This window comes from Microtus oregoni, unplaced genomic scaffold (assembly GCF_018167655.1).
Source record: "Microtus oregoni isolate MIOR12 unplaced genomic scaffold, Mior012 000004F_ref0000308, whole genome shotgun sequence".
In the NCBI taxonomy this organism is placed as follows: domain Eukaryota; kingdom Metazoa; phylum Chordata; class Mammalia; order Rodentia; family Cricetidae; genus Microtus; species Microtus oregoni.
This window is the reverse complement of record NW_024543063.1, coordinates 39,897,952-39,921,461: the sequence shown is the minus strand read 5'-3', so window position 1 is coordinate 39,921,461 and position 23,510 is coordinate 39,897,952. Positions and strand designations below refer to the sequence as shown.

The following is a 23,510-nucleotide window of genomic DNA, read 5'->3' as shown; positions in this document are numbered from 1 at the left end:
ACAGGTATTTGTGAGCCACCCAACATGGCTGTAGAGAACCAATTACTGAGCCATCTCTCCAGCCCTAGGTTCATCCTTAAAATTTAAACCAAACACTGGGCTCTCCTAAGCGCTAAAAGCTGGTTGGTTAGATTAAAATAATTACTCACAGTAAAAAGGCTATACACCTAGGAGTCTTAAAAGTTAATACGGAGATAATTTATGAATCTTAGACCTCGGCATCAGAATGGATCTAAGTGTGAATCTTACACCTACAGCTTCACAACTGTTATACTTTTATGCACAGCTGACCTCTCAAAAACTCAATTGCAACTCTAGACTGAAGATAGAAATAGGATTGCTGAGAGGATAAAGTCATTCGTGTGTGTGTGTGTGTGTATTTAAATTTTCAGGTTACATTAATTTGTGTGTGCCTGTGGGTATGCACGTGCATGTATGCAATCACAAGGATGCTACAATATGAGTGTGCACTTCAGAGGACAACTTGACGAGTCAGTGTGGTCTGGGGGGTTCCCCTAGGCTGGAGTTCATGTAGTCATGCCTGATAGCAGGTGCCTTTCCCTACAGGGCCATCTTGCCAGCCTAGTGAGGTAGTATGTGGAGGGAATCTAGCACTGTAATAGGTCTTCAGTAGATTTTCAACAATAATTATATCATTATAACTACCAATGGCATCATAATAGGAATATTATCATTTGATTTTGTGGCACTAGAGGTTAAAGCTGGTGGTTCATGCATGCTAGGCAGGCACTCTGCTGACGAGCAATATCTGTAGGCTTCGTTTCTACTTTTTATTTCTCAGGCTGGCCCTGAACTTATTCTGTAGTCCAGGCAGACCATGACCTTTCAGTCATTCTGTCTCTGCCTCCAAAATAGTCACAATGACTTGTCCATCCCTCCAGGCCTGGCTTGGATATTTGTTTTCACGTCTACTTAACACTGCTACAGAATGCGGCACAATCCCCAGGATTTTATCCATCTTACCTGAGGAATTTCTTGAGATACTGTCGGCTGCAGGAAGACCATGAAAACACCCCATTGTTTCCAGTCAGTGTGGGTGACATGATGTTGCCTTCTGCCTTCCTGCAGGGGTTGCCTTCACCATCATGAACCATGCCAAAGCTGAAAGGCAAAGGAAAGCCGCCTTCTGAAAGCCCGTGTTCCAGGTCAGCCCCAGAAAAAAATCTGAAAAAATGATGTGGGATTCCCCTCTGTATGCTATGAATACCATTGGTTAATAAAGAAACTGTCTTGAGCCTATAGCAGAGCAGGGCAGAATAGATCTAGGCAGAGAAAACTAAACTGAGTGCTGAGAGAAGTAAGGTAGAGTCAGGAGAAGCCATGTAGCCCCACCAGAGACAGACGCTGGAACTTTACCCAGTAAACCACAGTCTCATGGTGATACACAGATTAATGGAGATGGGTTAAATTAAGATGCAAGAGTTAGCAAATAAGTAGCTAGAACTAATGCACCAAACAATTATTTAAATAATATAGTTTCTGTGTGATTATTTTGGGAGTCTGGGTGGCTGGGAAATGAACAAGTGGCCTTCTACTATAGAAAAATGCACCGAGACTCAGCAGACCCAGGTGGGCGACAAGAGTCAGTGACAAAACAAGTTACAAAAACCTACTGCAAATTTTCTACAGAAAAAACCTGAAGAATACTCAAGACTTTGTTATTTATTAGCCACAAAGTCAAAGCAAGGTTTATCTGCTCGCCAGTAAGATGGTGTAGCAGCTAAAGATACGTGGGGTCAAACTTGACTGCTTGAGTCCAATCCATGAAAAGTACGTGATGGAAGGAAAAAACTGACTGCTAGAAAATACACACACACATACACACAAACACATAGACACACACACACACATGCATACACACACGCACACACACGTGCACATGCACACACAAATAAATAATAAACAAATGTTTAAAAAAATTCTCAACTACCCTAAATCTTAGATGGCCAATTTTTAAAAATTCAAAACAGCTGATTTCTTTTTCCTATCACCCACCAATCCTAGAGCTATGGCTTGGAAGTTGAGAGTAAGGAGGAGGTGGATACAGTGAGAAGGTAATTCTAAGGCCTATATTGATATTTATTATAAAGCTAGCATGATATAAATCTTCCTTTCAATGTTAAGCAGCCAGTTAGCTAAACTCCTTAATTCCAATTATAATTGAATACCTTCATAAAAATAAAGATCTTTACAAGGTAATGATAAAAACTCCGTTCAAAACATATAACATAAAACCTGACTTCCTGGAGCTCAGCCTGCCACAGTGCACTGTAAACAATTTCTGAACACCGTTCTTTCCATGACATTAGAACAGTTCCTTTTCAGAAAAACAAGCATTAAGGATCTCCTTTAAACGTATTGTGTGGTGGGCTGGAACGATAGTTGTGTTTGGGAGCACTTGCTGCTCTTCCAGAAAACTTGTTGGTTTCTCAACACGCATGGCATTAGGCATGGCATTAGGAGGCTCACAGCTGCCTGTAACAATGATGCTCTCTTTGACATTCCCTAAAGATCATGCACATTGTTCCTAAATGATTTTCCATCTCTTAGTATGCAGAGCAAAGATGCCGTCTCATGTTGTCTTAGAAAGCGGTACAATATGCTTCTGTGATCATCTCAGGAAAATATTCAGGAAACTAATGAATTTTGTGACGTTTCTTTAAAAAGAGGCAAAGCAGATAGAGATATTTATATGATTTATCATGAATTTAAATTGTTCTTAATATGACTATTTAAAGAAATAAAATCTGTCTCTTAAGAATACATAATAATATAAATGGGTTTGTTCTATGGGGGAAGCATAATATCATTATATAGCTATCTTTTCAAGGTAGGTAGGCTCTAACAAATGAGGATTTTATATCCATAGGAAAGGTGTTCAGTGAGCTGGGCTTATCTAGCTGTTTCTTTTCAAACATTTCTTCCAATTTATCAAGCAAGTGAAGGGTGGCTATCTACCAGATGGTTATCAATGGACTTGTCGGAATTTACAGGTGACTGCTACCAAGCAGAATTATTAATCGTAAGATATTTGGCAAAAGCATGTTTGTATTCTCTGCTTTGCCAAATTCATCTCTTTTTGCCTAAACAAGGAGTTGAGGGGGTTCGTTTGGGAGACATTCTTTCTAAATACGCTGAAGCCTATGAATAAAGAGCAGGAATTCCACAAGAGCCAGTGAGGTGCAGGGAGATTAAAGCCATTGTTCAGGGAGGGAGGGCTGCTTAATTAGAGCCTCATTAAAAATTTTTGAGCAAAAAAGAACCCAATTTGAACTCAATTTTGAATTTCAAAGTTTTACATTTTCGAAAGTACTTTTATTTAGTAGCCTTTTGGAAGACTATTTTTCCCCAAATCTCAACACATATCTGATTCACCAGCTTCATGTCAAAGGACCACATACCAAGATCTGATCCTAAGAATGTATTTCACATCTGTTCACTGTGTATGCACGCACACACCTGTGTGCACAGACATGGGAGACCCAAAAGATTAGCTCTGTTATGGCTCCTCGGGTGATATCCACCTTTGGTTTTTGAGATAGAGTCTCTCTCATTGGCCTAAGACTCAAGAACTGGCCTTGGCTGGACAGCCACTGAGCCCCAGCAATCTTCTCTCTTCTACCTCCCTCAGTCCTGGGATAACTAGCATACACTTCCATACCTGGGGATCGAACCCAGATCCTCAAGCTTGCAGAGCAAAAGCCTTACTAATCTCTCTCCCTAGTCCTAACATCCATTCTTCTCTTTCCTGACACCTCTTTCCCACCCTACCTGAAGACTATGATTTGTTTTCCTGAACCAAAGCATCAGATTTTGGTTTCAGATAACTTTTGCTCATAATCAAGAATGATTAAAATTTTCATAGCCAGTATTTTGAAAACTGTTCAGTATATTACTGCCCTAGGCAGGTAGATTTACATGCCGCCAGGATTAGTTTGTTTTGTTTAGAGAATAAGCTGTTCTGAGGGTTGGGTGGCATAGGTCTGTAATCCCATTACTTGGGAGGTTAAGGCAGGAGGGTCACAAACTCAAGGTCAGCAAGGAAAATGTACTGAGAGGTTGCTGCCACATAATTAAAGTTAAAAATGGGGGGAAGGATATGATTCAGTGGAGGCGAATGTGCTCACTACGCAAAGGGAAAAAACCAGCAGGAGTTTAAAGTGTCTTTACCAAAGCAAAACCCAAATGAAAATAGACACCTAGATGACAAGAGAATCAGGTAAGCAATGTGCGGTCCATTTGCAGACCTGAGACCTCAACCAATGTAATATATGATGTGAAAAGACAGATAGCAATTATTGGTGCTTAGTGAACTGGTGTGTGTGTGTGTGTGTGTGTGTGTGTGTGTTTGTGTGTGTGAGAGAGAGAGAGAGAGAGAGAGAGAGAGAGAGAGAACAAATGATGGAAGTCAGAAGACAACCTTGAGCATCATTCTTTTTAGATTGCTCACTTTTTTTGTTTTTGTGTTTTGCTTTGAGACAATGTCTCTCACTGTCCTGGAATTCACCAAGTAGACTAGGATGCCAGTGATTTCCAGGGTGAAACCAGTTAGGGTTAGGATTAGCATTAGGGTTAGGAAGCTGTCTCCATATTTCTGGATATGGTGGTTTGAATGAGAAAGGTCCCCACAGGCTCATATATTTCAATGTTTGGTCACCAGTTGGTAGAACTCTTTGGGAAGAATTAAGAGGTGTGGCCTTGTTGGAGGAGGTTTGTCACTGGGCTTTGAGCTTTCAAAAGGCCACACCAGGTCCAGTCTTGTTTTTCTATGAGTTCAGCCTGTTTATCAAAATCTAAGCGCTCAGCTACTGCCGTTGGGCCATGCCCACCTGTTGCCATGCCTCTCTCATATTGATCTAGGACTAAGTGTCTATGACTGTAAGCAAGCCCCCAATCAAATGCTTTCCTTTATAAGTTGCATTAGCTATGGTGTCTATTCACACCAATAGAACTGTCCTGGAATTTGCCAATACTAACACACTTGGATTACAAGCATGTACCACTATACTTGGCTTTTAATTTGTGTGTGTTATTTGGGTCAAACTCATGTCTATATGCTTGTGCATCAGAAAGTTTAGCAACTGAGACATCTCCCCAACCCCAAGCCCTTTTTGGAGTCTACAATTGGAAGCTTATACAAGATGAATCCCATGTATTGGATTAGATCATTAGAGGCAGGCCAAAGAGTTACTTAGCCAGTTTCCATAGGAAGTAGTGAACTGAGAAGTCACTCACTTGTGCCCTGACTCGTGTGCAATGGTGAAGGCAAGGCCAAGTCCTGTGTCTTCATTGATGGTACAGCTCCGGTACTTACTGCACATTCCACTGATAGGAGCAAATCCTATTGGAAGATCAATTTTAAATATTAACAGTAATTGGATATATACATATACAGTTTAGCAGATTAACATATTTAAGGGTTTTTTTGCAGAAGCATATTGAATGTCTTTAATGTCCCAGACATTTATATGACTTACCTAAGTTTGTTACTAGAATCAGAGAAATTGATATACTGAGCGTTACACCAATGTATAACGTTAACTTACGAGTGGCCTTACTGTCTAAGTGTGGAATATACTTTCCAGTTCTCTCCTGATCTTTCTCTAAAGCAGGAAACACAAACATGCCCAGGTCACATGGGCAGATCACATTCACAATGACAAATGCCCCGTTCTCCAAAGTCACATCCCTGCAAGGACAGTTACACAACCACTCCCATCATTCTTTGGTTCTATCTTGATCCAATCTTATAGCTGCAGAATTTCTTCTTCCTAACAATGAGATCTAACAACCATTAGAACAAGGGTTGGTGCCCATGTAGAGTTGAATACATCCTTGTGAATTGGCTGCATCCACCTCCATCTAGCCGTGAGATCATCCAGGAAGTCTAATATGCAGGCACATATGTGTTATGGATGATCATTACTTAACTAACATGTTACTTATGCCACGTGACAGAGGTAAGAGTGCCAGAGTGTAGGCTGGGTGATAGAGTTCGCAGAGACGCTAGATAAGGGAGGGGTATTTGGTTATTGTGTGGCTACAGTGAAGCTGACTTGGTCTGTGGGTGTCCAGCTGACTGTTTCCAGTCTTGCTCTCAGTCCTATTTATGATTTGGACATGTAAAGTCTGTGTTTTCTAATATATGGTGCTTTCTAAATACCATATATTATACTGCACATGTACCATTTGCCTGTGTGTGTATACATTTCAAAATATGCATATGAGATTCAGGAAGATGACTCAATTTACTTTGGGCAGCATAGTCCCGGGGTTGGATATTCACAAGGCAAATGCGAACGTTTCAGCCTATACAACATGCTCCTTAAAGAGCGTGACCTGTGGGGCGGATCAGGGATTGCTCCCTGGTGGCACATTTGCTGTGTTCAAGCCTTTGTTTATACTTTCGTCTGCGGCTGTCTCCCCAGGGTAACTTCGTTAGACGAAGCTTCACTCATGGGCTGCACACTGTCTGTGCCTGGTTTCTCACTCCCATTGCAGATGTCAGTAGCAGCCATCTGCAGCACACAGCCTATTTACTGCGGGACCCTCCAAAGAAAACGTTTGCAGACCTTGACCTGAAGAGCCCAATCCATCCAAGACCAAAGGGCCAGCTCCTACGAATAGCAACTGAATCAGCTTGGAAAAACAGCAAGTGATTAAAGATATTGATCTTATGCTGGATTCTTCCATTCTTCCAAAAATGGAGACCTAAAGTCAACGAGCTTGCTAAAGAAGACACTGGTAACTGGTGACAGAGCGAGATACCATGACATCTAACAGTTTTTCTTCAGCTTCCCGGTTATGTGGCCAGGTGCTTATAGAATGACCTAAAATGTGTTTAATCAAATGCCTCTCTCAATTCATTGGTCATCCATTTGGGCAATAAAGAAAATTACCAATTGATTAAAATACACACCCTCCATGCCATAGTGAATTCAGTAAAGCAGAACACATTCACCATGGATCAAGGAAGCGACTCCACAATATAAAGACAGATCTATTCACACACCACATAATGACCTCAGGCAACAGGGGCTGTTTATATAACAGTGGTCTCCTGGGAAGATAGTGTCTAGTGTTGTCCCAGGCATCTCAGATTGTGTAAGTACACTCTACGACATCCACACAGCAACATCATTTCCTAATGACACAGTTCTCATGGGCAGTAAATGACACACGAGCACGTCAGGTCTCTTTGACAGGACTCCAGAGGGCCCTGAATCCCCTGGAAAGCTTTCATTCCATGCTTCCAGCTAACAGGTGTGCGTGAGAGACCTGGGCATACCATACCTAGCGTGTCACACGGTTCATTCTTCCAGGAACAGATGTCAAATCCCGTGAGGAGGATGGCGTGGTCATGCCTCTTGCCATTCTTTCCCACGAGGGCAGACTGCCACTGGCAGAAGCTATTTAGAGACTGGTCTGCGTGGTGGTTGATCAGCAATCCTCCCTATGGAAAAGGCGCAGAGATTAGGAAGTGGGGCTTGTGCCTGAAGAAGGTTGAATCTCTGTGGTTCTGAAGGCAAATGCAGAGGCACTGTGTTTCTAGGGGAAATTATCAGTAGAAGAACTTACGGAGCCAAGCTCTACCAAAAAAAACAAATATAGTTTAGGTTAATAGAAATTTTAAAGTAAACTTGAATTTTCAGTATTTCAAAATAAAAAAAAACATTTTTTGTTATTGATATATTTATTCATATTAAAGTTTAATAGTTTCTTCGATAAAGCATAACAAAGACAATATCCATATCTTACTTCTCTGTGAAGTTTGGTACTTAAGAGACTATAACTTAAAATAATCATTTATCAAAATGTTTGCTTGGGCTAAACCAGTGACTTGGGTCAAGTCAAATGTATAGACAATAAAATTTTGTCAGTGAATCAGGGCGCTGCTGGCTTCAGTATCCTTGAGCAGAGTGTGTCTAGCATACCAAAGCCCAGTTGTTTCCCAAACAACAGACACCTGATTTCTCTAAAATCCCAGGTTAACTTCACACAGTGCAAACCTCTGTCACTCCACACACCTGGGTAATTAGATCCATTTTCTTCCCCTTGTCTCGACTCTCTGCTCTTCACTTTCTTTATTGGGGTTAGAGTTGAAGAGGAAAAGCCTCAGGGGCTTTGAAAAATCATCTGTCTGATTGGTGAGATCATAGGGGAACATACAGCTTACAGGTCAAAACACTACAGAGCAGGGAGTACCATGCAATTTGACACATTATTGTATGTTCTGTTTTCACCATTTGCACAATTCCTGTGTCATGTACCTCGCCATAATCAAGTCACGGCAGTTGAAGGCCCCTTGTTTACTCTTTGCCATTCCTAAATTGGTGCTTGGGAGACCAGAGACTTACGACAGGAATTTTATGATAGATTCCTTCTGGTAAATTCTTAAAATATACTTATGTATCCACCTTAATATTAATTAGTACACTTGACCTACGAAATCTAACTAACGCTAAAATCTATGACCAAATTCACCTTTATCATAAGGACTACATGTTAATATGGAGTATTTTACATTTTGTATACTAACAATGTTATATATGTATTTAATAGTTACATAAAATTGCTGACACATCTATGAATATTTTTCTAGATTATTATATAAAATATGTTTTGTGGTGACTTAGCTCAATGATCCTTATTAGACAGCACTTTCTCTGAGGAGATAGTTGGCATACTTTCAAATATGAGATTCATGTATTAGTACATACTAGGTACTAATAATACATTCTCAACAGCAGAACAAATGAATAAATGAAGTTTGCCACTTACAGGTTCTTGTTCCAAAAGAATTAGGCTCACAACCACAATGTTTATGTCACTTCCAATGGTCCCATCTTTGAACAAGCTAGAAACCTGTTGACACAATTAAAGCCATAAACATCTTTTAAAGATACAGTCCTGCATGGAGAGAATCAATCAGACATATTGATAAGGGTGTAGGCTTTAATTTTACCAGACATATGCATCTATAAGAGTGATTTCTCAAAATTCAAAATTTACAATAAAAAATGTGTCTAAGTGTGTGCCATTCCACCCACACAAGGAAGTCTATGTCTTGGGGATACTAAGAGGGCTCCTGACAATGCCCTTACCATGTTCATGACTGTGAGGATGTACGTGGTGACGTCACCCTTGCCGTGCTTTTCCACCATCTTCGCATCTGCCACCACGAGGGTTTCAACATTGAGACCCTTCTGTGACTTTCCAGTGGATCTTCTGGGCCGCCCTGTGCCCCCATATTCATCAAAGCGTAGATAGGTGTCTTCTGCAGGAGGCTTGGGGGCATCTGCAGGAGACAGAGCATTTGGAAGCAAGATCAGCAGAAAAATCTGGGTGACCTAGGCTGAGAAAGCTAGGAAGGTGGGGAGGTGACACTAGGAGTCCCTGTTGCCATATGCCCTGAGGCTGTGCACCTGAGATTCAGTCAACAGATGCTTAGATGTATGGATGCGTGGGCTGATGGACAGGTGGACAGGTGGGTAGATTCAGAAATGTTAAAAATGCTCAGAGGTAAGTTAAAGAAAACAAGCTACAATTCTACTTGGCAGACAGGGCAGGTCAACAAATGTCAATGAGGGAAGGAGAAAAAAAAAATCTCATTTGGGGAATACATTGACTCTGTAACGCCAACAGCCAAGGGAGATGGCAGAAACACTATCTCATATCCAGCTCGCTAGCTCCCGTTTGTGTGAGGAACCCCCACCTGTCTGTACTGAGCAGTGTGTGACCCACTTGACATCTGTGGCTACCAAGTGAGTGGAATGTAACTGCGAACACAAGGATCAGATACTTCACCAAATAAAAAGAATGCACTGTTTAACTTGGTCCCTGAAAAATGCAAACATCTTCGAAACAATGAAGTATCTATACTCTACCTTTTCAGCACTGAATCTGAGGAAATCTACGTACAGATCAAACAATTTCTGATGGAAATTTGGTGATAAGGATTGGCTCTGAGTCATAAGAGTAAATAAATACATTTCCAGAATACAGTATGAAAGAGAAAATTCAATCCTTCCCTAGCGGTTTGCGATATTGTTCATAATTTGAGATGACAGTATTTCGTATGTTCTGAGTTAGAGAAAATATTACTAAAAGTAATTTGTTTTTAAACTCTTGTTATTTTAATTTCTTGCTAACAGATGTATGAGTGTATGGTGTGTCTGTATACTAGTGTGTGTGTGTGTGTGTGTGTGTGTGTGTGTGGCAGGGTCTCTCAGTTGAACCCGGAACTTGTCAATTCAGCCAGTCTAGTTGCAGTTTGCCCATCAGATCTCATTTCTGCCTTCCTAGTGTGCAGAGATTACAGGGAATTTGTGGGGAGGGAAAGCCAGCATTCACATGGGTGCTGGGGATCTGAACTCTGCCTCTCGTGCCTATGGAAAAAGTTTCTCATTACACTGAGTAATCTCACAGCTCTTACTTTTGATTTTTTTTTTAATGGCAGAATCTCATGGAGCCCAGACTAGGCTGGAAGCCCCTATGTAGTCAAGGATGATTTTGAACTCCTGATTCTCTTGCCTTCAGCTCCTGAGTGCTGTAATTACAAGCATACAATCACTATGTCTGCCTTAAACTAGGTTTGAACATAGTTGTTAGAAAATGCAAACTTGCATCTGGTGCTTAGTCTAGAAAAGAGCAAAAGAGACTAGATATATGGTGTGGCTGGTTCAGAGCTTTACTGTACATAGGTAAGGCACTGAACTTGACCCCAGCACTGGGGGAGGGGAAATAGAATGGTTTTTGTTGAAACAGGAGCTCATTACACAGATCAACCTGGCTTTGACACATAATTCTTCAGTTTCAGCCTTCTAAGTGCTGGTATTCTAGGTTTCTACCACTCACTGGCTCACAGGGCATGCCCAAGAGCTCCCCTGCTGTCTGTCAACTTGCCTTCGGGAGCCAATCTTCCTGAGAGGTTCTTGGGAAGTCTCTTGTGTCTCTAAAAGGAATGATCAGTTGTGCATTTGCCTCTGCTTTTTATCCCCCACTATAGAAAGCTGGGTGTTTTCCCTTAGACCATAGAAACTAAGATAAGATCAGGACCTTTGGTTAAAAATAGGAGATGCTAAAGAAGGCTAAAGGGACCCATATCTCCATCTTTCCTAACTGAACCGAGAAGAGTTGCTCCTTCAGCATGGAGTTTACCAATCCTGTGATAAGGCAGCACCTGAGAACAAATTCAGTACAGCCTCACTGACCTGCCAAACCCAGCTGCCCCCAAGACTACCCAGCGAGGGCCTCTTCAGAACAGACAAGGAAAGTCTCCTTACATACATTTCTTGCGTCGTCCACAAAAATGCTGCTTTTGCCACCTTCGATGGCGGTACTCTGTCTCTTGGCTCTGGGAAGCAGGGGGAGTGTGACTTGGGGAGTGACCAGGATAAGTCCGGAAGGAGCCAGGGTAGTCTTGGTACCGCTGGACCCTCTTCTCTGCTGTCCTTTTGTACAGGACGTGAGGATGGTGGCCTGCAGGCGAGCTGTAGTTGTGTTCCTGGGCCAGCAGCTGAGGTAGCGGTGAGATGAGGAATTCATTGTCTCGTGTCCTTATCAGACCTGACTAAAAAAGCCAAACACAAAGAGCACACTCATGACTCCATGCGTTGTCTTTTTCTGGGTTGGTTCTTGGCATCGTTGCATGGATAACTTCCTATGAAGAGTCACTGTGCAAAATGCTTGATATCTGTGTGCCTTTTTAAAAATTATACCTGTGTGTGGACATGAGTGTGCATGTGTATGCATGCATTGTGTATGTGTGCATATAAGGTGTGCATTCCTGAATGTGGAGGTCAGAGGACAGTTTCTAGTAGGCAGTTGGCTCTCTCCTTCTGTTACATGGGTCCCTGGGATTGACTCATGTCATCAGACTTGAACTGGTACCTGCTGAACCATCTTACTGGCCCTGTTCTGCCATTTTTATCTGCAGCATGATGGGCTGCAGTTATAACTCCAGTTTTACAAAGGGGACAACAAAAGACTAAGCGAGTTGGTGCTCTGTTTTCTAAATCAGTGGTAGCCCATCAACTACTTTTAAAATGTATTTTATGGTAGTAGAGGGATATACATTCCAATATATCATGTACCCTTAGGCTTTCTAATTGGGCTGCCAATATTTTATGTTTTTATTGATTTATTTGTGCACATGCTTGTACATGTGTGTATGTGTTTGTGTGTGTATGCTTCGTGCATGAATGTGAAAGCCAATGAAGGAGGATGTTGAGCATCCTGCTCTATCACTCTGCCTGATCCCTCTGAGACAGGGTCTTACTGAATCAAAAGGAGTGAGCTGCAGCAGTCCACCTATCTCCAACCCTACAGTACCAAGATTGCAGATACAGAAAGCCATATTTAGGTTTTTATATGGGTACCAGGATTTGAACTTAGGCCCTCAAGCTTCTAGAGCAAGCACTCGTACCCACTGAGCTGTCCTTTCAGGCTCCAGCCTGACAATGTTAGTGTTTTTGAAGGACTGAGCTAAGGGATGTCCTCCTTGGATGACTTTGGCTGATAGACCCTGATGAACCCTAGATGGAGTGGTGAATATAAAAACAGTTCATGGCTTGTGTAGTAAGAAGAAGCCATGCCATGTTGATGTCATAAATGCTAAAGAAGTGGGAGGACTTGCTAGGATGGCTGGGGAAGGGGCATGCAATTGCCTCTAAGTATCAGAGGTCTAGTGAGTCCAATGAGCTGCACTATCCTAAAGAGATGTGTTTGTGAAATGAGGAAAGGATACGCACCAATAAACCATAGTCACAATTATACCTTCCAAGCCCACGGCATAATGCATGTACTGCCCTACCAAACATGTAGCCATGACTTGCACTTGGCTTGTAGCACAGGCTACTCTCCTCTGGCTCATACCCAGGGTACCCAGGTCTGCTGTGGAAACTGAACCAGCAGCTTCAGTTTTGCTCTTGAGCTTGTGAGTAGAGACAGCTCTATGGTCTCTTCCCAGGTCGTTTGAATCTGGATTTGTATTTCTTATTAAGACCACTGGGCCATTAGTACGCACTGCATCCTACATGATGAGGTCTTAGAAGCAGGCTGGGGTGGTGAAGGAATGAAGAAAGGACAGTCAGAGACCTAGGGACAGAAAAGCGCTGATGGAGGCTTACCCACTGTGCAACAACCCGGAACCCCAGAGCTTTCAGTAAGTACAGCAAAGACAGAGGGGTTAGCGAATGTCAGTAGAGGGTCTGCAGGAGAGCAGGCTCGGGCTCCAGTCATTTCTGAGGAGGAAGGTTTAGTTGCTAACCTTTGTACACACTGCTCGATCATTTGTAAACACGCAATGGTCACACACTCCCAACATTTTTTTACTCAGCTCACAGGAAGCCTTTGACAACTCCAAGTCTGACCTGTACTGGCCTGAGGCACAGAGTTCTTAACATGGCCTTGCCCAAGTCAATGATCCATTCACTCAGGACTTCATCTGCTGTGAATCATTCACGCAAGACTTCCACGACTCCACATACACATACCCACTAGAGTTTAAGAAGCACTGATTGAGGCCTTCAGATGTGATGCCTATGAGCATCAGCAGGAAGCTCACACACACGCTTAGTAAGTCACTGGATCCTCTTCCTTTTTTTTTTTCAAATGGAATGTACAAACAAGTTATGAACCAATGACTGAGCTCCTCTCTTCACATGCAATAAGGGAGGCTTTGACCTGCCTTGACCACCTTGCAAAGAGAGACAAAATGTAAACGGAGACCTGGGGGGTGTTTCCTGACACCCCCAGCCCCAAAATCAAACAGAAACTGAATCAATTACAATACTGTTCTGCCAATGGCTCAGACATATTTCTAGCAAGCTCTTACATCTTAAAGCAACCTATTTCTATTAATCCGTGTATCACCACAAGGCTGTGACTTAACAAAAAGGGTCTGGGTTCTTCTTCAGCAGCTACATGGCATCTCCTTGACTCTGCCTATCTTTCTATATATCTATATCTCTTCCAGCCTGGCTATATTCTGCCCTTTCATAGGCCAAAACAGCTTTATTCATTAACCAATAAAAGCAACACATATAGAGAAGGCCATCCCACATCAACAAAACAAGTCTGGCAGAAGTCCTTTGTATTTTTTAGGCTGCAGTGATTCAGATGCTGATAATGATGACTCACTGAACCAACACATGCTCATTGAGCATCTGCCATACATCATACAATAAGCAGGGCATACACCACACAACACTGCAGGGAATTGCAAAGCATGTGGTTAGCTGACTGGGTAAGTAGGGGTGTTGGAGTGAGGGCAGCTTACACAGGAATACAAAGTCAGCACATCTCCCGGGCTGTAGGACTGTAGGACGCTGTGGAGCAGGGTGGGTGACTGGTACCAGAGTTTGGTTTTAGTTTAACACAGTTTTAACTCTGTTAGAGTTAAACTTTGCTTTCCTAAAAGAAACCCAGAACATATTATTTGGTTTCGATTTCTCCGTCCTGTGAAAAGTCTGCTGACTTCTGACACATATATCTTACAGGTATTGAGATATTTCGAGCATGGGAACAATAAAAATATGGCTTCATTCACCAGGCACACACTGGGCACCTAAGTCCTCCTGACCCTTTCTAGGTCCTGGTGTTCACAAAAGGAACACACAGTCAATGGAAAGGAGATTACATTTGTGCCCTCATGGAGATCACGAGAGAAGAGAATCAATTGTATAAAAAGAGATATCGGGCTGGGGAGATAACTCGTCACTAGAGTGGTTGCCATGCAAGCACGGAGACCTGAGTTTGAGCCCCAGAACTGTAATAAAAGATCAGCAGGCACAGCGGCACACCCCTGTAATCCCAGCGCTGGTGAAGCAGAGACAGTGGCATCCCTAGGGCTCATTGGCCAGCCTGCCAAGTGAGGTCCAGGACAGTACCATACCCTGCCTCAAGTAACCCAATGATGACTCCTGAGGAAGGCCACTTGAGCATGTCCTCTGGCCTCTCATGCATGTACATACATGTATATGTGCCCACTCACATATGAACATATAAGTGTATAAAAACTGAGATAAACAAATTCCCGCCATCCCAGGAATGCTGTCCATCATCAGACATGCATCAGCTGTGCCCTCCCCTCCTACATCTAGCTCAGGCAATGTTACCAGAAACTTCCATTTTCAATCTTGACACTTTCTACCTCGTCCCTGACACCAGACAAAATTTTCATCAAACATCAATCAACATACACATCGCGGGCTGTGGTCTTTCTGTCAGCTCCACAAACCTGCATGGTCCCTGTTGGCTTCATCTGTCCTCTGTCCCTCTCCACCCTATTCTAAACAGAATACTTGTTTCGCACTTTGAACACTTTCTCACCACCTGACTGTTTCATGTTCATTTTCCTCATTTGATGTGTTCTAGTAACTCCCTCCACTACCCGTGGGTATCTCAGACACAGGCACTCTATGGCACAGCTAGTCGCTGGTGTCCCGCTACTAAGCCCTGTCCTCAGGGAAGCTGGAAACTACCTTGTCCCCTTTCCAAATGATCACAAGACACAGTAGTCTCACCAACTCTCTCCAGTAGAAACTAAAACCCAAATCCTCCCACACCAATACAATACATCTGTGATCAGGTGGTCCATACAGGAATCCTCTGGGCGATTCTCATGCTAACAAACAACAAACATTTGTCTCTTAGTCAACAAGCGTGTGTCAGAGGGGAGACTAGGCAGACAGCAGGCCATTAGGAAATGGGAAGGAACCAGGCTTGAAAAGTGAAGGGAAAGCTGCAAACACAGGTGGAATTGGGGTCTCCATTTCCGGTGCAGAAGCCCCCTCCTCCAAACCATACTGGCCCTTCTTCTAAACTCCGTGCAGACAAAAGGCACCATTTACAGCCTTCCCCAGACAGAGGCATTAGCTGCAGGAAAGCTAAAAGCCTCAAAAGCCCTCCAGCTTTCCCAACTTCCTAGCTTGGTTCAACTAATATCCTGTAAGCCACTTAAGTGCCTTGACTGGACAGACCGGTTTGCAAGTTTTCTCTTCTCTCTCTATTGTATGAAGATTCTGGGCTGCTCAAAGGCATAGGGGACATTTCTATGCCGAGACGGCTATAAAACAGTCATCCCGAGGCAGGACAGAAAGATACAGATAATTCAGTGGAGGTAGAGAGGAAAAGGAGCCTCTATCCCCAGAGTCCAGTTAAAACCTCTTGCTTGTTGAGAGGCAATGATCGCCAGCACAGTTGCTGCGAAGCAACGTAGTTTTTCTGGAGAGATGTTGTAAGTGAGGGGGTTAAAATAGCACGAATTCCTGCTGAAGGCCTCTGTGTTCCCTGGCTTCAGTTTTCCAGGAGTCTCTCAAAACCCATTTACACTAAAGTAATGCATGATGCCCCTGGAAGCCATGACTTTATCTTATCAGATTTAATCCCATCAAAGGCACCCCTGGAGCCAATCTCTAATCTCAATTATCAAGAAAGGGTGAGGTGGGGTTCTTAGCAATCCTTTGAGCAGTAACTTAAAAGATACCCAAATTGAGTTTGTGGGTGCTGCTCAGACACTCAAGTGGGACTCACCCTTAAAAAGTCCACCCCCCACATAAGCGGGGTCTTACTTTTTCCCTGATTGCTTCTCTATATATCAATCTCCATGCTTAAATCTGTGTTAAAATATTCTCCTAATCAATTCCAGCCGGGTTTTCTATTGGATCATCCGCATATTCTCTTCTAAGGCTAAGTCGAGACTCCAGCTTGTCTGGAGTGGACCCCTCTGCAGAGACCCCTTCAGCTCCTGCAGGAGGCAGCCAGGTGCTGTGTCTTCAGCAGACAGCCCACTCGGCCCATGAGCCTATATTGGGACAAACACATTGAGCCTACACACTTCAGTTCAAAGGGCAAAGGAGAAGTGTCTGAAATAATTCTTTATATCAAAACAGGAATTGCACAGTCCTAGATAATTAGAGAATATTATTTCTTTCCTATCTGATGAAAAGCAATGTAATCTAACCAAAGAAACACACTATAGTTTAAAGATACATGTGAAGTGTGGGAAGCTTTTTTTTAATTACTAAATGAATGCAATATTTTGTCTAAATACTCTGAATAAGATGGACCATGGTTACCTGTGACTTCTAATTTATCAGAGAAAACACAGATGAAAATAAAATATCCATTATCATGCAGAATGGAGTTGGGAGGATTCTGTTGGGAGTAACAGAGAGTGTGCGTTACAGCAAGCAGAGACACTCTGGGTGGGATGAGGGAATGACATCACGGAACTAAGAAGTGAAAAACTAGGGGCAAGCAGGAAGAAGGCTGAGACTTAGGTGGCCTACAGAGCAGATAAGAAGACAGCCTTAGGTGTCCTAGGGTAGAGAGGACAGGAGAGGTCTCCAGGGCACTGAGCTGGTAATGTCATAAACTACTGAAGGCTGAAGAATTTCTCAAAGTAACAAAGAGATAAACAAAACAAAGTTAAACGAATGGAAAAAGAAAGATCAATACCCAACCTTCTCTTCCCTCCACCAAAGGAGACAGAGATGATGACCTGGGAGTGGCGCCCCTTACCGGACTCTGAAGAAAGACCAGCATGCAAGGATTGCACTAGTACTGTATCTTTCTCAGTTTTAAAAAGATAGACTTGACCACTAAATTTAAACCTGGATAGAGGTGGGCGGTCCTGGGGCTTCCCACAGGTCAGGGAACCCTGATTGCTCTTCGAGCAGATGAGGGAGGGGGACTTGATCGGGGGAGGGGGAGGGAAATGGGAAGCTGTTGCAGGGAGGAGGCAGAAATTCTTAATAAATAAATAAATTTAAAAAAATAAAGTGCACATGAATCACAGATCAATATCCTATTTTGATACTTTACCCTTCCCTATTTCAAATAATTAATATAAGCCCATAAAATTTTTTGAAAACTTTGAGTGTGAGGCAGGACAAAATGCATGTAAACAGCCCTGCATTCAAGAAAAAAATTTAAAAAGAAGCAAAATTAAAAAGAGAAAACAATTTAAAAGTTGGAGATTAAAATCATAAAATGAATTAGTAGCTCTTTTAAGTGATGCTCATGTTTTTAATCAAACCTTTAATCAATAAAACGAGCTGTATATCTATATGTGTATGTATGTATGTTATATATATGTATAGTACACATATATTTCACACATGTGCATTCACACACATGTGCACGTGTGTGCACACATACACACACAATCTTCAAGGAAAAATACACATGTGCTTTCCCTGATGATCAGATTTCCATTCTCTTAGAAGATTTTAAGGTTAGAGGAGATGGAAGACGCCAAAGAAAGCGGTGACCGAGTACATTATTCGTTTTGTTTGGTTTGGTTTTGTTTTTCCAGACAGTTTCTCTGTGCTTCCCTGGCTGTCCTGGAATTCTCTCTGTTGTCCACCAGGCTAGGCTTGAGCTCAGAGAGCCTCCTGCCTCTGTTTCCTGAGTGCTGGGATTAAAGGCATTAAAGGTGTGCAACATGGGCATAATTAAGAGCTCAGTGTGCATAGCCTTAGAGATCAATGAAAATTAGGAAGTTGCAAACTTCTTCAGCAATTTTGTTTACCACACTGCCCTCGGAAACTAAAAGACCTAAATAAACTAATGACATGTGCTACAACTGAGCCAGCGATCCAGATGAGAAGATAATGCAGATCTTAAGTGAATCTCTTGAAATGGTAATAGTACAGCTCCATGGGGAGTATCATTCCACTTTGATTTCTTACTGAGGTATCTGACAGGTACAACCTGTCGGCCTGCAGAAGCCTGGCTGGAAAAATATTGGCAAAGACCTAGCATGGACATTTGCAGCCACTGACAGCAAATGAGTTTTCACTTTCTTGTTCTGTAATAATCCTCCTGTGCACTGTGTGAATATACGCCACTATGATTGGTTTAACAAACAAGCTGACTGGCCACTAGCTGAACAGGAGAAAGTTGGTGGGAAAGTCAAACTGAGAATGATGGGATGAGGAAGGCCGGAGTTAGGGGAGATGCAAGGAGATACGAGGAAAAGCAAGGTGGACAGGCTGCACTCCACATGGCAGAGCACAGATAGCATAGGTAAGAAATATGAGTTAATTTAAATGTAAGAGTTAGCTAGTAACAAGCCTGAGCTATCAGCTGAGCATTTACAATTAATATAAACATCTGTGTGGTAATCTGGAAGAGGCTTCAGGAATGGGAAAACTCCTATGCTTTTTAATTTTTATTCTAGTCACAATAATTTTTTTCAACCTTTAATTTTCAAAGAATATTGTTTACAAACTTTAACCAAGATTGTTATTCATTCAACCTTTCAAAAAGATTTTATTTTATATGTATGGGTGTTTTGCCTGCAAGTGTGTCTATTGGTCATGTGTGCATGTGGTCCTTCTGGAGGCCAGAAGCTGGCATTGGATCCCCTGGATGGCAGATACAAATGGTTGTGAACTGAAATGAGGGTGCCAGGGACTGAAGCTGGAGCCCCCTGCATGACTAACAAGGGCTTCTAACCCCTGGGGCAACTTTCTGGCAGCCTATATTGTCATACTTTTAAAAGACACATGGTTTTGTCCAAACCATAGCAGTAAAGAACAGATAATTGATTCCGTGCCCAACCCATATGATACTATTCTAAAGGTGAGGCCCCAGGTCAGAGTAAGCCAAAGGTTTAAGAAAATGGGATCGGTATAAAACAAAAATCTGTGATTTGGAGGCAGGAGACGAAGGAAATGAAGGAGAGAAATACAGGTTCGCAGAAAAAAAGCGATAGCAGTCTTCAACGGAATACGGGCTGTGGGATGAGGATGTTTATAGATTTCTGTCCAGAAGCAACAGAATTTACTGAGGGAAGTTGGGTGGAACGACACAAAGATAAACAGTTAAGGAAAATGATGAAGAGGATAACAGACTTGACAGGTGAAGCATAAGTGTCGTTGCTTTCCCTCGATGGCCTCAGATGTTCTAAGTGTCTGCTGATCTTTTTGTAATTTTCCTCTCCTAAACAGTATTAGAACTCAGGGCTTGCCTGAGTGAAAGAAGCCAAACTTCAACCACAGGGTGTTATGCCGTGACTTTCTCAGTAAATGTAAACACACACACACACACACACACACAGAGAGAGAGAGAGAGAGAGAGAGAGAGAGAGAGAGAGAGATGATGATGATGATGATGAAGCAAGTCATCAAAAACTGTTTACTAAATCCCAGGTGAGACCAAGTGGGATCATCTGGATCCTGCTCGGGCCAAGAAGAGGACATCTGCTGATGTGCCCTGAGATGACCGCACTGGGAGCTCGCTCCACTCTCTATAAAGTAACTAATTCTAGGAGACCTAACAGAAACTTCTGCCAACTGCACATGCAAAAGGTAGTTGACCCGAGCAGACCTTCAATGTGCACATATACTCCAAAGGTAAAGAGACGCTCAAGGTTCCCTCTTGTTGTCAAAGGGAAAAACACCTCCTGTACTTTTTGGGGTAGGTAAAGGCAATGCATATTTTAACAAAACACTGGCATTTCCCATCCGTTCCTTCTTCTCAATATTAATGGGACTCACAATGCTATTTAGGTGGAAATTTAGAATTTGCAGTTTGGGGGCTGGGGAGAAGTCTTCATGAGTAAAACGCTTGCTGCCTCAGTGTGAGGACCAGAGTTCAGATTCCTGAAACCCACATCAAGCTGGGTATGGTAGTGAGGTCCCAGATGGCAGAGACTCTAGAATCCCAGAGGTTCATATGCATAGCCTGGCATAGGCAGTGGCCAAACAAGAGACCCTGACCCAAGCAGAGTGGAAGACGAAGACCGATGCAAGAGGCTACCTCCATGCTGTGCACATATGCACGTGCATGCACACACACATTTGTCAGGATTTCATACTGTTGGGAGACTTTAAGAAACCTCTTGCTAATATTAGTTTATTGAGATTATCTTACAGGGTCATGGGTGACCCACTAGAGGCTACAGCACCAGAAAGACCCAATACCCATTCAGCTTGCAACTTTCTGTAAGACCATGTTCATCTAGATCAGAAGGAACAGGCGACACCTAAAAAAGTAATCAACAGCCTCCCCATAGGTCTCATTGTCTGCAATATTGCTCTGCCCACTTCCTCACTGTGACTGTGGACCAAGTTAATCCATAGTTCACAACAGTTGTGCTACTTCAAGAAAGAGATAGAACATCAAATATGGCTGTACAGACACTAAAGTTCCTGCCAACAGCTACCAGGTGTTTCAGTTAAGTTTAAATAGGAACTGCCAGTATCCCCAAGTGTTCTTAGCAATTCAAAGCTAATGAGAACCACAGTTGTCCTGATTCTCCAGTGTTCAAATGCTGCTTCTATCCTTTCCGCTACCTTCGAGGGATGTTCCCAAATGCCTGACACTCAAGTCCCTCGTCTGTAAAATGAGTATAACAATAGTTTTTCCTTTAGAGGATTAGATGCATTAAGACTTGGATAGGTGTGTATCTATCATTTCTCTAACTACTATCTTTGATAGCTCGGAAACAAAGCAGAGCATTCAAGCCTGGCTTTTTCTATTCTTTTCTTACTGTGGTTATGTGTGATTTCCTTTGATAGGTTTTCTCTACATAGGCCCATCTGGCCTCAACTTTATGTTGCTCCTCCTGCCTCTGCCCAAGTACTAGCATTACAGGACTGTTCTGGCCAGCCAGGCCTTTTCCCCACTGTGTTTATTCTATGATTTTCTTTTTCAATTAAACCTGAATCTCTGGAGAGTGGTGTAAGCATTCCTTTTGTTTATAGAGAGAAATAATGCAGGAATGAGGCAAGGCCTTGAGACCTGAAAAGAAAAGGATTAATTAGATGCCAGGCAGTGGTAAGTGCAGGCCTTTAATCCCCAGCACTTGGGAGGCAGAGGCAAGAGGATCTCTGTGAGTTTGAAGCCAGCCTGATCTACAGAGCAAGTTTCAGGACAGGCTCCAAAGCTACAAAGAGAAACCCTGTCTTGAAAAACCAAAATCCAAACAAATAAACAAAAAAGATGTAACTGAAGATTCTTAAAGAAAGAAAAGTCCTGAATATTCTACTTTGGAGAATTTTTTTTTGAGCCCAGAGTGGATTTTTTTAGCATTCACAGATTGGTTGGTTGGTGTGAGTGGAAACAGAGAAGGACAGAGGTGTGTGGGAAGGAGTTTGTTCAGCTGCTCCTGTATGGCTAGTACAGCCATTAACTTCATAACCCCAATTCTCAAGAGCTCAGATGTTTAGATATAGCCTTGGCACACTACAAAAACCTGATATTTTGTGGTCCTTCTCCACAGGAAGGAGGTTGCATGTCCTCCTTCCATTTGACTGGAATCATAGAGAAAGAGATGACATTGATTATTCTAACAGGCGAGTTCAGAGTCACTGCTGGGAGGACAGAACACCACAGGCTTCTTGGAGCATATGTATGTGGATCATAACTATATACTGGAGCCCGGAAGCCACATGCTGGCCATTCCTTTGGATGAAGCAGGCAGAGATCTGCTCATTCCATGTATTCCCTGGTAAGCTGAGCCACCACACACATGTATAAACCAGATTGGTCTGTGGGCATGGCAGTGAAAAATCATGGTTAACTGACTAAGAGGGCCCAGCTCACTGCAGGTGGCACCATTCTCTGGGCAGGTGATCCTTGGCTGCCTAAGAGTAGAGAAACCAAGCTGAGTGCCAGCCAGCGAGCGACCTGTGGATGTGATGTAGTTAGTAGTTGTGACTTTCCCACAGTGCCAGGCTATCACCTGGAACAATGAGCTGTAATAAGCACCTTCTACTCCAAGTCACCACCATTGTCAGAGTATTTTATAGCAACAGAAATGAAATTAGGACAAGAGGATAAAAATAAAGTCGGAGATATCTACATTTAAGGAGCTGGGCTACTCTGGGGGACAACAAACACTCAATCAGATGCATCTGCTTCCAGGTTTATCTTCCTGATTTACAGATTCCTCCCACAGGCCACCCTGTCACCCAGCAGTAATGTGTATGTGTGTGTATGTGGGGGGAGATTGCATATTTCTCTAGTTTCTCCCTAATCCTCGTAATATAAATACCTGGCAAGGCAGAGATAATGTCCTTGGTTTTGTGCTTTAGCGTTTGGCAGATCTTGGGCATGATGCTCAAATTTTGCTGAATGGATGATGCCAACATATATAAAATTCTGTGGACATATGAGGTTAGGACAGACCACCTTTTAGGGTCTGAACTTTTGGACAATGGAGACGAGCAAGAAACTTTGCAAAGCTCAAGAAGCAATGTTAGAGAAAACCCTGGCAGGTACCCTCATTGCTGGGGTCCTCTGACCCCCAGAACAATAAAGAGCATACCAATATAACACTTATATTCCACCAGATACGATCATGAAGTGACAGAAATTTACATGATAAAAATTTGTATAATGAGCACACAGTGCCCACCATCTAGTTTGCCAAGTCTTACCACGACGTCATTCATGCATCAAATTTCTTCCTTAAAGCCTACACATGCAAGCACAGGTGTTTGTCTATTGAAGCTTATCCTATCCATATCACA

The 23,510-nt window shown here is 42.6% G+C and overlaps 1 protein-coding gene across 1 annotated transcript in view; it reads right to left on the bottom strand.

Moving 5' to 3' along the window:
* The window catches only part of Adamts18 (ADAM metallopeptidase with thrombospondin type 1 motif 18), a 132,408-nt gene that overhangs the window by 63,903 nt on the left and 44,995 nt on the right, over positions 1-23,510 (bottom strand). The window contains exons 4-9 of the mRNA XM_041650470.1: positions 11,311-11,593; positions 9,126-9,319; positions 8,803-8,886; positions 7,315-7,474; positions 5,257-5,362; positions 985-1,122 (exon numbers count right to left, since the gene is read on the bottom strand). Coding sequence (XP_041506404.1) covers positions 985-1,122; positions 5,257-5,362; positions 7,315-7,474; positions 8,803-8,886; positions 9,126-9,319; positions 11,311-11,593 — 965 coding nt within the window. The remainder of the gene's footprint in view (positions 1-984; positions 1,123-5,256; positions 5,363-7,314; positions 7,475-8,802; positions 8,887-9,125; positions 9,320-11,310; positions 11,594-23,510) is intronic.